Source organism: Corvus cornix, chromosome 2 (genome assembly GCF_000738735.6).
Source record: "Corvus cornix cornix isolate S_Up_H32 chromosome 2, ASM73873v5, whole genome shotgun sequence".
In the NCBI taxonomy this organism is placed as follows: Eukaryota; Metazoa; Chordata; class Aves; order Passeriformes; family Corvidae; genus Corvus; species Corvus cornix.
In genome coordinates this window covers 7,464,396-7,478,643 of record NC_046333.1, presented here as the reverse complement: position 1 = coordinate 7,478,643, position 14,248 = coordinate 7,464,396, and the positions used below count along the sequence as shown (strand labels likewise).

At 42.4% G+C, this 14,248-nt stretch overlaps 1 protein-coding gene across 1 annotated transcript in view; it reads left to right on the top strand.

Moving 5' to 3' along the window:
• Nucleotides 1-4,232, top strand: part of PAXIP1 (PAX interacting protein 1) — a 32,756-nt gene extending 28,524 nt beyond the window's left edge. The window contains exons 17-21 of the mRNA XM_039549429.1: nt 214-314; nt 1,473-1,607; nt 1,691-1,766; nt 2,920-2,980; nt 3,450-4,232. Of these exons, the coding sequence (XP_039405363.1) occupies nt 214-314; nt 1,473-1,607; nt 1,691-1,766; nt 2,920-2,980; nt 3,450-3,465 (389 nt within the window). The 3' untranslated portion in view covers nt 3,466-4,232. The remainder of the gene's footprint in view (nt 1-213; nt 315-1,472; nt 1,608-1,690; nt 1,767-2,919; nt 2,981-3,449) is intronic.
• The last annotated feature ends 10,016 nt before the right edge of the window (nt 4,233-14,248 follow it).

Sequence of the window (14,248 nt, the reverse complement as noted above, 5' to 3'; positions counted from 1 at the left end):
ATGCAAGTTGTAAAACATAGTTTAATTCTGCAAGTAATTTGGGGTCATCACTGTAAGAAGCCTAATGGAAGGGGGTATTGTAATCTTGTTAAATTATAGTAGGTGTTTGCCATTCAGAACCACTCTACCACCAAGATGTTCTGCTCAGATTCCACCCTGGGTCCTGTGGATGTTTGTGTTTTGTGTGCCACATCATCAGTCTTTCTTTTTCAGATGAGCAGAACTTTGTGCTCAGAGATGCTGAAGCTGAGGTGCTTTTCTGCTTTAGTTTAGAGGAGTCTCTAAAGAGAGCACAAGTAGCTCCACTGTTCAAGGTATGCAGTTTAACACAGCATTTAAACACTTGGAGTTTTTCAACCTGATTTTTTCAGCATTGGGACCACAGGTTTTATAGCTGAAAGCAGTAGAGGAGACTGGTATATAGCATGAAACATTTGTTATAAATTTTCTTTCTGACTTTATGGCTATTTCCTGCTTAAGCATCACTGGGGGTGGATGTAAGCCCTCTGAATGACTGGATCCTGTAGATGTTAACAAAACACATTTAATATATTTATTCCCTGCCAAAATTTAGGACACCGTTGTTACTTGTAAAAAGCCACTTACAGAGGGGACTTTCTTTTCTTTCTTTTCTCTTTTCTTTTTTGCACCAGCCTCATAGTCAGAGCACTTGCCCATAAAAATGGGAGTCTGAGAGTGAGTTTGCCCTTCAGCCTCAGGGAGTTGTAGTATGATTCTCCTTGGAGACTGCACTTTCCACCAGGCTGTTTGCTAGGATGGTGCAAGATGTTTTCGTGCCTCTGGTTAAAATTACATTACAGTGCAGAGAGGTATCTGGAGATGTGAGTTGCTAAAGATTCTTCAGCCTAACTGAATTACAGACTGTTTATTGAGGTAAACCACCTAAAACAGGTATTTTTTCAACCTGTAATGAATAAGAATCTATGTCTTCTGTTATGTCTAAATGCTACATTTTGCTCTCCGTTTTGCAGACCAAATAGCAAGGTGTTTTCTGGTTTTCTATTCCTAGCTGATTAACAGAGATAATCTACTTTGTGATCCGATCACCTATCTCAGTCAAGTAGTAGAATAATTTTTGTCAGGAAGTAATAAATTGGCTGTTAATTAAAAGATGAAAGTTCTTTTGTAACACTTGAGATGTCGCTGTGCTCAAAGAAGCAAGGAGCTTACGTGTTTTACCAAGCTGCAGTTGTTATTTTACAGCTGTGGAAATAGGCACACCTGAACTGTTCAAATTTATCAGAATTGTGGATTTGCCCCTCCGGGGGAAACATCAGCAGTAATTAAGGACAACTCATCAACTGATGAATCTGTGTCCATAAACCCGACCCCAGTTTACAAAGCCTGCCCTGTTGTATAAAAGAAGTGTCACATGACATTAAAACTTCATGTGTTGCAGAAATCAGTTAACAAAATAATGTTTTTTCTTGTTCTTCCTTTTCTCTTTTTAGGGAAAATATTTTTACATTACACCTGGAATTTGTCCCAGTCTTTCCACCATGAAAGCTATTGTGGAGTGCGCAGGAGGAAAAGTATTATCTAAACAACCTTCTTTTCGAAAACTCATGGAGCATAAGCAGAATAAAGTGTGTTGAGTGTTGCTTTCTAAAATTTATTGATAATACCTTACCATGTTCTTCTGAGCTTACCATTAGTTTCTTTCCTTTAGAGTTTGCCAGAGATAATCTTGATTTCCTGTGAAAATGACCTTCATTTATGTCGAGAATATTTCGCACGAGGCATAGGTACGTATAACCTTTATTGTCATTTCAACAGTATAGCTGTTATTTTGATTTTTTTTCTTATTTTACAATTATTATTATACAAATACAGAGATCATTTGAAGGTTTCAGATAATAGAGGGACACATGGACTATCCTGCAAACCACGGAGAAATTTGAAACAGCTGCTTGCTGGACATTTTTAATAGTTATTTTATAGGCAGGTCATCATAAATTTTTGGAAGGTTAGGCTGGACCTTGGGGTTTTAGTCCTGTTTAGGCAAAGTTCCTGTGTTCTGTGGTTTAAGCCCAAAAGGCAGCTCAATACCACACCCTGGCTCCTGCCACCACAACACTGGAGGGGAAGAGAATTCGAAAAAAAGTAAACCTCATGGGTTGAGATAGAAGACTTTAATAACTGAAATAAGATAATATACTGTTAATACTAATGACAGTAGCAACAACATGCTTAATAATAAAAATTGTAATAATAGTAATGAAAGAGAGAGGAGTAAAACCCAAGAGATACAAATGATGTATAACACAATTGCTCACTACCCCCTGGCCATTGCCCAGCCCATCCCTGAGCAGTGAGCAGTGGCTCCCAGCCAGTTCCTCTCTGTTGATATACTGGGCATGGTGTTCTGTGGTGTGGAATATCGCTCTGGCCAGTTGGGGTCAGCTGTCCTGGCCATGCCCCTTCCTGGCTCCTTGTGCACTTTTTGATGGCAGAGCACGGGAAGCTGAGAAGTCCTTGACTTAGGGTAAGCACTGCTTAACAACAGCTAAAGCATCAGTGTGCTATCAACATTATCCTCATCCTAAATGCAAAACACAGCCCTGTACCAGCTACTAAGAAATGAACTGTATCCATATTGAAACCGGGGCACCATCTCAGTATTCATCAAGTGAGTTGGGGTTTTTCACTTTAGGTATTTTTACTTTAGTGTAACGCCCCAATAGGTGCTAATTATTAACAGGAGTAGGAATGGACAAGTGTGGTCTGTGCAGTGTCAGGTGTAAGGGCTGATTGTAGGGCCCTGGTAGTGGTGGGGTGACACTCCTGCACATCCTTGCATGAAGGCCACAAAGGTCCAGAACAGCCCCTCCTGACACCTGCAGAATGAGGCAGAATTTCTGTGTAGGGTGTGAACTGTATGAGTTTTGATATTTCCAGATGTCCACAATGCTGAGTTTGTCCTGACTGGAGTACTTACTCAAACACTGGATTATGAATCATATCCTTTTGTGTAAAGACATTCTGCTGCTTAGGGGGAGTATGGTTTACTAAAAGTTTTTCTTAGTTAGGAACTAATTAATTGTAGTTTTTTAGGTTATGTAATGTTTACTTGATAGGAGGGTAGTTTAACACCCAAAAACCTAGCTTAAATTCAACATGGAATTACTTTTTGATGGGAAATACTTCAGGGGAGGAGGGAGGCAGGGTGGTCACAAAGGAGTAGTAAATATTAGTAAATATTAAATAAATTAGTAAATAGTAGCCTATTAGATAATGGAAAAAAACCTTGTCACTAAGGAAAATATTTGGCACAAGTTACTTTCAGATGAGGAAAATAGCTTTTTACTGAAGATCATAGAGCCTGTTGGATAAATGCAGTGGAGGGACCAGCAAGGCCTCTATGTCTTTATGCATGTTTTTTATAGAAGCTGTCATTTCTTACAGTTGTTCTTTCTTAACAAGCTTACATATAAATTTACTTGATGGATAGTAAAATGCCTTACTGCTCCGGAATCCTTGGAGCACTATATCTAGCTGTTCAGCCATTGTACAAAGCAACTAGAACTTCCTGTGGACGCTGTTTTCCAGCTGTTTTCCTAGGGATGATGAGCAGTTTAAAGCAGGAAAGCAAAAATAAACTGCATCTTTTTTAGGATGTGTAATTTTATTATGCTGAAACATAATTTACTATGTTTTGTATTATACTACCATTTTAAAAGAGCCCACTTTAGGTATCATGATGAGCCCATTTTTAAGCGTTTTAAAATAAATTATGGTACTTCAGCCAAAAGTGTAATTTGGATGTAAAAATAAAAGGGCTTGCTATCTATTAAATTATGGATGTTGAAGATGAAAATGTTTTGTACTTTATTTTTATTTCTTATACTCTATTTTCTTTTATATTGATATTTTGCCCACATTTGAAATAAATGTACTTTTAAATGTTTTACTCTATATTTTAGTGGTCGTTCATTTTTTTGAATACTGTGCAACAATGGCACTCTGGTAAGAGTAAATTACTCAAATCTTTTTCAAGCAATGTGAAATTATTTTAAGCTTATTTTACCAGGTATGTTTTAATATATGAATCCCAGTGCTTCAAAGGGAAATCATTGTAAATGTATATATGTGTTTTTACTGAAGCTGAGAAGCAGCTTGAAGGAAGGAGAAACTATAACCCTGCATATTACACTGTTGTGATAACTTTTTGTTTGTATAGTGAGTTTTACTAAATAAATATTATAAAAAGAGTCTCCCGAATCTATATTCAGTTGTATTTCCTGCAACACGCACAGTTCTAATAATCTGATTTGACCATTTTTATCAGTTTAGATTTCAGTAGATAAAAAACTGATCCTAAAAGCATTTTTTTTTCTGATCAGCAAGACAATTCAGCTCTGATGCTATATGGACAAGTGAGTATCAGTACTCCCCTATCAGGGAAATGACTGATTCCAAATCTCTTTTGTGCTGTGGCTTAAAGTGTAAATCCTGCTGGTGCTTGGATTTACTGATTCTGTTGCCTTTCTCCCAATGCCTCAGTTGAACAAAGTGCTTAAGTGAATGACAAATTGCTGCTGTAAGAAGCCACTGGTAGGAAATGTCAAGATGAGTGAGGTCCCTCAGAGGTCAGCGTGCGCCTGTTGCCTTTTATTGCTGGCTCTGGTTCCTCAGCTGTATCCATGTCCTGACCTGCTCCTGTGTTTGGCTTTTCTTTTGGGAGCAGTAGGGGGCTATGTGAGGATCACAGGAATGGTAAAATTTCTACCAGCGGGACTTTTGGTAAGGTGGCAAAATGGGATAAATGAGAATGTTGCACTTTGGTCACCATGGTTTGTAGTGAGTGAAAGGTTAAAGAGGTGTGGTACAGAATGGGATGAAATGATACTTCTTCACAAATGCCATTTACTTATGTCAGAGGTCTGTGTTTTTTCTTGGTGTGATGTTCCGCTCTCCAAAGTGCAGTTTCCTTTTACAAGACACATTAAGGAGGTCTGTAATGTGGAGACCTAAGGCTGGAAATTGATGACATGATTTTATGCTTTAACTTTTAAAAATAGTAAAAACGAAGGAGGGACTGGAGTGGAAGTTAATTGTTGGTTGATGAGTTGTTGTGCAAATGACTTAAATTGTTCAGACACGGAGACCTGACAAGTCTGGTCTCCTTTTACTGTCAGTGGAGGGACAGAACATCTCTGAAACCTGGCTTAAAGAGCCCTGCAGAGACACATCTCTAACAGTTCAACAAAGTAGTTTAGTTATCTAAACCTTTTAGAACACAGAAGATAAATAAAGGTAATCCCAGCGTAAAGAATGTCATAATATACTGTGTGAATACTGTTTTTAATGGAGAAATAAATGCACCTTTTTTCCCCACTTAAGAATGTAATATTGAAATGATCTAAATCTGTGTTAATCTTTGTATGGTTTGAGATTTTTTTCATTGTTCTCATTACCAAGTTGCAGGAAGATTCTTGAGTGCCTTTTCCTTTAAAACAAGTATCAGCTGTTGCAGCTTTTGGATGCGTGGCAATGTTGTGGTACACAAAACTTTACTTGAATGCATATTTTGTACCTGTTGTGCATTCACCAAGAGTTCTGCCTGCCTTATCAATGATGTGTTGTCCTATCAAATGTAAATGCTGCTTTCAGAGAGACACGCATGTGTCAGGGGTCAGCTCAGTTGTGCACAGAATCAGACTCAAGGCACATGACCTTGCAGGACTGGGTCCTAGAAGCTAAAGAGAGCTGCTACAACAGCTTGGTGCAAGATGAGAGCCTCGCTGAGGGAGAGGCAGAGGGAAACCGGGTTTGGATGTGTTGGCAGTCTCAGCCTCAGCAGCATAGACTGCTCTGCTCCATAATGCATTTGTGCTCACTGAGAGTTCTCAGCCTTTTGTAGTATTGGCTTCCTCCACATTTTCCACAATGAAGCAATGTTGACGATATGTAATACCTTTACCAGAAACTGTTAAAAGTTAAGATACGAATGCAATAGCATCTGCAAGGTAAATTTCCTTACGAAAACTATCCAAAATGCTGTCAGATACTGCATAGAGAAGCTTGAAGAAAACCAAATGTGATCATGGAACAAATGAACCCCATGGGAAACATGAGTGGTAATGCATCTGTTTCATCATCAGTGAAGACTGTGTTTATTTAGCCAACATACAAGTATGACTTACTTGATTAACCTTTCAATTAGAGTGAAAAACACAACCTGCCAAGAAGTAGTCTTTCAAGAACCACAGGAGCTGTCCAGAGCCAACTGGCTTGCACAGATGTTACTGTGCATGTGATCAGTGATAGAGAAAGGGTTTGATGGAGTATTCTGATACAGCATTGCTGTTATGAACATGCTTTTTCCTTAGTGGAAAGTTGTAATACTCAAGTGTTCATTTGATCCTGTCCTCTGTATTCAGGGGGAAAAAAAAAAAAGTACCTTTGCATGTTGTCACTTAGTTGCTTGCAGAAGCAAAAGGTCCATAATACAAACTTGTGTTTTGTAGAAAACCCATTCCGATAAAGTAGTTATTTAAAGGTAAATGAAGAATGTGTAATAGCAAAGACATTCCATTGGTTAGGGATATGTTGGAAGTCAAACAGACATGGTCTCCACTTGTTACTGTGCAGCCTTCTTTGCTGTGAGTCATCAAGTAGAATTGTGGAGTGGATTTGCAGAAATACATCTGGAGTAGACCTCTGGAGGTTAAATGTTCAGTATCTCAAAGGATGGAGATGCCACAACCTCTGGGCATTTTGTTTCTGTATTTTGGTACCCTCAAGAAAATAAATAAATCATCTTTGTACTTATTCAGAAAATTGATTGTTCCACGAGTGGCTGGTGATGCTCGTTTCATCCTCACATGCCACCCAGCAGAGTCTGGCTCTTACCTGCTTTTCTTGAAGCACAAGAGACTCCTCCCAAGGGACAGGCATGCTTGAGAAGCTTCCTCAGCGGGATATGGGAGCTTTCCCTGGAGGACTGAGCCCTCAGGAGATGAGCTCTTCAGTGGGAATTTTAACCTGCGTAGTATGTATGCAGACACGTGTGAAAAGTGAGGGATGCTGGGGAAAATAGTCCCACCCTTACCAAGAGGGTAAGTTTCTCTGATCCTTGAGCAGTGTTTTGTCAGAGACCAGGCCGTGTTTGCCAGGGAGGAAGCATCAATAACAGGGAGCACCCCAGATCAGACAGCTTTGAGTGGGTTTGTCCTTGTAGCAAGCAACACCAACAAGGGGGGAAAAAAAAGTATTTTAAGCTCAAGAGGCCATATTTTATTAGTATGTCAACCAAAGGACTTTAAGTGAGGCAGTTATATCAGAGATGAAACAAGTTTCCTTCCCTGCTTTTTGTGTCTTTATAGGACAAATCCTCCTCACTTAATTCCATTTAACTTGTAGTGTTGTGGGCAATTGCACAGTCCTTTCTGGTGGCAGGAATTGTCTCCTTACAGATACTGCAAATACTTCAATAAGCAAATACACATCCTCACCATTTGCACGCCTTTTGGGATTTGATATTTAAACTCGATAAATTCACAGCTTTTTATTGACAATTACTATGTAATACAGTCCCTTCCTGCAGTACAAAGGGACTTCGTGAGAGAAGATAGAGAAATGTCTTTGTCTGAAAAAATAAGTATTTGAACTGTATTTGTGAAGGCTGGATTAACCCTTGGGGCCCAAAAGAACTGGAGCCCACCAGCCTTCCAGAGGCCAGGCTGGAGCAGAGGGAAGGAAGAGGAGCTCAGTGATAAGAGCAGGCAGTCAGGCAGCCTTCCCCAGAGGAGCCCTCTGAAAAAAAGTATGTACTTTAAAGCAGCTCAGAGTTTTCTTATGTTCAGTTAAAGCAATGAAATATTTTCAAAGGAGAGAGGGAGAGAAGAGTGTGATTTTTCATGTGACAATTGTGGCTTGCAGCCCAGCATGGAGAGAGGCAGACTGGAGCCAACAGGCCAGCCCGGAGAAATCTGAATTGCAGATGAGTCAGGAGGGGTTAAAAAGTTACCGAGCTCTGTCTGGTCTGGGAGCTCCGAGGCCGTGACAGATGTGACATAAACCAGCTTGGTTCTGTCTGCAGTGGCGTTCTGCTGCTCACCTGGGAAAGTGCATCCACAGAGCCCTTCAGTGGTGACTCGGCCGCGTTCAAACCTGGGTGTGGCTGGAGCCACACAGGTCCTGCAGACAGGTGCAGGTTTGTGGAGAGACTCTGCAGATGGGACTGAAACGCACTGGAAGAAAAAGGGAGGGATCAAAACACAGGCATGTCCTTCCTCTTCCAGCATCCTTTAGCTGAGGGGCTGGACAGTTACAGCTCACATCACCTAAGGGGAGAACTCAGAGGAGCTGTGGTCCAAGTTGTATTTAAGTCGCCTTTCCAGGGGAGTTTCAAACACAACAAACCCACGTAACTCTACCTGGATGGAGTGAGACACTTCCCTGCCAAAAGCAGCACCTTGCTTCTCACGCAGTGAGCATGTTGTCAGTCCAGTGCTTCCTACTCTGCTTTTACCCCTGGCTCCTTTTTCCTCTGTGCCTAGGGAAGGCTGCACTAGCCATTAATTTAACTCTCCAGACTCTCTAGCTGCTGTTGGGCTGTAGACTTTTTTACCTGGCCTCCCCAAAGCCACCATCTTTCTGACAGAGCAGCCAGCAGGGTATAAAAGCTATCCAGCATATCAAAAGTGCTGCTTAGGGCATTAAAAGCAATATATTTTGTGTCCTTGGCCTCTAACCCCTCCAGGCTGCTATCTGCAGCATGAGCAGCAGTTCTCATTTCCGTCTGTGCTCTTCAACTTGGCTGTTTCCCACGTGAACATGGGGTCATGGCACAGTGCTGGAGTGGAAATCGAGCAGTTTGCTCACAAGCAGATTCTCCAGAGTTTCTTTGCAATGAATATCTCAACATGTTGGTTTTATGGAGCCTTTTCCTCTTGATCCACAGTGACTGATACAGCTTCATTTCCTCTCTTACCATCCCAAGAAGTTTTGTATTGTGAATTTCATTTCTACTTCCATGGGACAGATGATATAATAAAGTCCAGTTATTAAATAAATATCTCTCTTCATCCTGGTAGGTAGAAGAAAAGAATGTTTGTAAACTGCTTTACAAGGAGAGAGAATATCTTCCTAGAAGAGATGATCAAAGTGGCCAAGCTCTGAGTTATGTGTGCACCTGGAGGAAAGGTTTTGTGACTGGAAACGCCTCTATTTTATCTGGTGACATCATCTGATTAGCTGACATCATCCCTTGCAGCACAGGGCGAGCTGGGGGCTGTGTGAAGCCCTGGGAACATCAGTCACTCGTCAGCAATACAGCGAGAGAACAAACCCTGCTCGGGGGCTGGAGCTGCTGTGCCTCTCTCTGCAGATCATGTTGAGTGATGAACTATTTACAGAGCCATTATAAACCCCATTCTCACATGGATGTGAGACACAGGGGCTTTCTGAGAACCAAGAAAGTTCTAAGAGCTAAATGAAGTGTTGAGCTCAATAGCAAGGGCAGGGAATACAGGAGATGTGTGGGGGTGGGCTGAGATGGCTCCCAAGAACTCAGTCTCTGGTCCTCAGCCTGCACTTGGAACAGCTGAGCGTCCCAGGGAGGCATGGTCTTGCTTGCTTTGAAAGAGATGCAGGGATAATAGCATGCAAGAGTGGAAACTTCATGTTAGTGCCTCTGGACAATGAAAGAAAATGTACTCTGCCCAAAAAATGGGGTGTGTCGGGGGGATTTTGTAAGTCTAGGAGCCTCTGGGAGCTGACAAATTAGTAAATTGTTCCATTTAAATTGAAGTATATTGCAAGAAACTCGATTTTAATGAAACTAGCTTGGGGCTTTTTGACTAGGAAGGCAAAATGAATTATTAAAGTATCAAATAATAAAGTAACTGATATAAAACTAATTGAGAAAACAAAACAGAAACAAAACCTCTATAATCAAACGTGCTCACTGTGGGGAAACTGAAATGGGAATTCTCATTTCCAGTTTTGCAGCAGCAACACTTTGTAACTGCTGAAACACTGCAGAAGTCTTGCAGTTTATCCAAACTCTGAAAAAACAAGGAGAGAACCTTTTGAAGTTTATTTTTTCCTCAAACACCACACTAGGCATAAGTGCTAACTTACCACCTCCTCCCTGTTGCACCTCTTAACAACATCATGAGCACATCATGCAGCACTTCAGCGTAGTTCAGTCATTTATTTAGGGGATCTAACTGATGTTATAAATTGTTTAACCTTCAGTTACACAGACCTGTAGAAATTCATCACCCTCCCTCCACACAGAAGCTGCAAATGGCCGTGGAGCCCTTACTGAGCACAGGTGAAGTTTCTGTCCTAAGCATCCTCTCAAGGTAAGAAAAAAGAGGGGCAGAAGTGGAAGGATAAGTATGTCCTTCAAAGGACTGTCAGAAAAATTACAGGTTTGATAGTACCATCCTATAAAATTTTTAAGCTCAGCATGGGAAATATAAGGGCAGAAACAGCTCTTTTTCTACCTCTAAAGATATAAATCAATTTCTTCTGCTTTGGGAAATGACCATACCGAGCACCAGCTGGCACTGGGTTATGTTTCATAGTGGAAAAAACATGGTTCCTGGGCTTCTCTGCTCTTCAAATTTGGAAATGATAAAGGAGGTAGAAAGAGCTGTTGCAGCCAGTGCTGCTTTGCTTTACTTCTTTCTGCAGAAAGACTGATTTGCTTTGCTGTGGTGAGTATAGCTCCCCGGATTTTTAGGAAAGCAGTAATACCCCTTTGTGCCATATGGAGAGAATTTAATACATCAGCAAAAACTGAGTTGCACTCTCTGGGTTTTGCCCTTTAACTGCTGAATCCAGTGAAGAAAGTCCAGGTAACTTCAGACCCTGGGGAATGAAAACGTATGTTTAACATGAATACATGGGAGTAGCTGTACTGACCTCTTGTGATTGTCACCAAACTTACACCCACCCTAAAGCACCAGAGCCGGGGTTACCCAGGTAGCAGACACAGCCTGACAATGAGCAACCTGGGTAGAGCCACAGCCACCTGCTCCCAGCCTCTTGCATTAACTCCACTCACTACTCCCGGTTAATTTTTACCCACCATGGCAATTTTGTTCCAAAGTGTGTGTTTTGTGGCTGCAAATGCACAGCGCCAGTCCTCTTGTTTTGTTGCTGACTTGTCTTGCAATTCCATGCTCTGCCGGTTTGCAGCAAGTCCCAGTTCCAGCAAGGGTGAAAACTCACCCTAGTAACTTAGAGAAAGACTAACAGCTGGCCCACTTCTGCCTGTAAAATGCACAGGACATGCAACTGCTTTAATGTGACAGGGAATCTGTGTGACAGTGCCAGTGATTGTGTCTGCACAGAAGGAAATATTGAAGAAAGGAAGAAGGAAGCAACAGCCTTATCAGTGTGGCCTGTTGCTGTGTGCTGTTCTGCAAGTCCTGAATGAGTGCTTGCCGCGTGTTCCTTTTCCAAACACATTCCTGGCGTCTGAAAATGACACCTCTGTCCCCCACAACTGCAGGTTCTGGGAGGGATAAAGTACCTGTTAACACACATGTGGCAGAGGTTTCCATCACAATCATTACTTGCAGCTCCTCCTGCACAAATAGGCACCAAAGGACCCTTTTAAAAACAGGTGACAATAAACAGAGGCAAGAGAGCGTCACCAAGTACACATCACACCAGAGTGCTGCTTTCTCAGCAAAATGGGCTGCAGTCTCAGGGTCCTATGGCTTCTTATAAGGAAAAAAGAATCATTTGTAGTTTGTGGTCCTGGCAAGGGCGAGGATGCTCCCGTTGGGAATGAGGATGGGAACTGCAGCACATCTGTCACCTACACGCCACCTCTCCTCCCAGCTGTGCTCATCGTGTTGGGCTTGGTGCTTCTCATGCACAAGTGTGACCAAACACTGTTAAAGGCAGCACCGAGCACGAGAGGGTTTTTCTTTAGGACATCATGGAAAAAAAGTGCTTGGAAGGACTGGATTGCTCTGGCATGACTGTAATGAGTCTTCTAATGCTGGTTTGTTTTGTTTGTTGACGTTGTTGGGCTCTGCAGCCTGGCAGAACCCTGTGTTCCCGATGTTCATCTCCTGCATTACTTTTGGAGTGAATTGAAAGCCGGTGAGAAACAAGCCCTTTACAGACAAGTTTGTAAGAGATTTACTGTTTAAATCCCCACCATCACAACAACTTTAAGTGTGTGATGTTTGCTCAACAGAAGTGTCCCTCCTGTAAGAATATATTTATTTAATGCTAATGAGCATTAAGCATTTATCTAATGCTGCATATTGAACTGTTGAGACATTTGTGTGCTGACATCCTTGTCTCTCATGTTTAATTTCGGCTGCTATACAGCTTTTGAGCACAAACCCATGACCTTAGTGATGCAGAAAGTCACAGCAAAGTTCCTCTAGACCCTTTGTCCTCTCTGTTGATCTGGCAGCATCATGGAGGAGGGGTTGTCTGTGCAAGGACCTCTGAAATTATGTGTTTCACTTGAGTGATGTGAACACCAGCACTTGCTTTTGCCACCCCAGAGAGCTTGGGATCCAGCATGATTTGAGATTTAGGACATTTAAAATATATTTTTGCCATCTAATTTTGGAAGGCTTGAGCTTTAAGCATATTTTCAAGTTTTCTTATCAGCCACAGGTATAGAAACATGTTTTCAAATAAGAAATGGAGAACTAAGGATTTTGTGAATCGTAGAATTTTAGAATAATGGAATGGTTTGAGTTGGAAGGGAGCAGGCTGCTCCAAACTGCATCCAATGCTCCTAGGGATGGGGCATCCACAGCTTCTCTAGATAATTTGTTCCAGTGCCTCACTGCCCTCAGCATAAAAAGTTTCTTCAGCTCTTCACAGGAGAGCCTTAACAGGTCCAGATCTTGTGCTGGGAGCCCCGGAGCTGGATGCAGCACGCAGGAGGGATCTCATGAGGACAGAGCAGAGAGGGAGAATCCCCTCCCTCAACATGCTGTCCATGCTGCTTGTGATGCAGCCCAGGATATGTTGACTTTCTGGGCTGCCAGTGAACACTGCAAGGTCATGTCCAATTTTTCAACCCCCCCTGTCCCCAGGTCCTTCTTAGCAGGACTGCTCTCAATCCCTCCATTGGTTCTGTATTGGTTCTGGGGGCTTCCCTGGCTCAGGAACAGGGCCTTGCCCTTGGTGACTCCAGGAGCTGGAGCTGACAATGGCAGTGCCACCCAAGGCACAGTGAGCTGCAGAGCTGCCAGCTCTTGTGATCTTAGCATCTGCTCAGTTGTCCCAGGGCAAAAGGAGAGCTTTGAAAGCTGCCCCTGTGAACTGAGCTGTCACACAGGGCAGTGAGCTCTTCATAACACACAGAACACGGGATCATGATGGTAATTGAGTGCTTAAAGAAAAATAAAATCCTGCTGTACCCTGGGTATGGAATACCTAATCAAATCATGTTTATTGCTTGGCACTAGGCTGCTAATTTGCTTTGATTTAGAATTTATAAAGATAATTGCGATGCGTGCATCTGCGTAGGTGGCCGTGAAACGCCTTTCTGTTTAATGAGCAGCACATTTAATATGGACTGCCTTCACTCAGCTTCCCTTTTCCAGTGCAATTGGTTTTGGTCTCTTTGTTAGAAGAGGAGATGGAGCCAGGGAAGGCCACGTGCTCTCACCAGAGGTGTGGGAGCTGGGGAGCTGAGGAGCAGCCTCCTCTCACGGATCTGTGGGATTCCCCTTGCCCTAGAGAAACCCTCGGGGTAAAAGCAGGGACAGATGCTCACACTTTACAGCTCTGGCCTTAATATTCTTAGTGGCACTTTTTTACCCCTGGTTTAGTGTTAATAGAAGTGGAATGAGCTGAAAGTTGGAGTAGATGTGTTGTCAGCATAACACAGAAAATTATTCCTGTTTACCAGAACACTTTTCTTTAGGCCTAATCCCTACTCTCAGGATGGCCCAAGGGATGAATCCCTGCTCCCATCTGCCTGTGCCCTCATGCTGTTTGTTGCCAACCCTTTGCAGCTTCTCACACAATCAGACACTGCCTAGGCTGGGCTGTGGCTGCACACCTGGATTGCAGCTCAGCCACCCTCTTCTGCTGTTTATTTCACTCAAGAATGACTCTACAGATCACCTTGCCTCGACCTGCATCCAGCCGAGCCTCCCTCCCAGGCACCAGCACCTACCTGGCAGATACCTGTGGTTTTTGAGTCTAATTAATCAGATCAGCTTGTAAAGGTGAGGGAACAAAGATGATATGAGATCGTGTGTCTGGTGTGGGGAGCCTT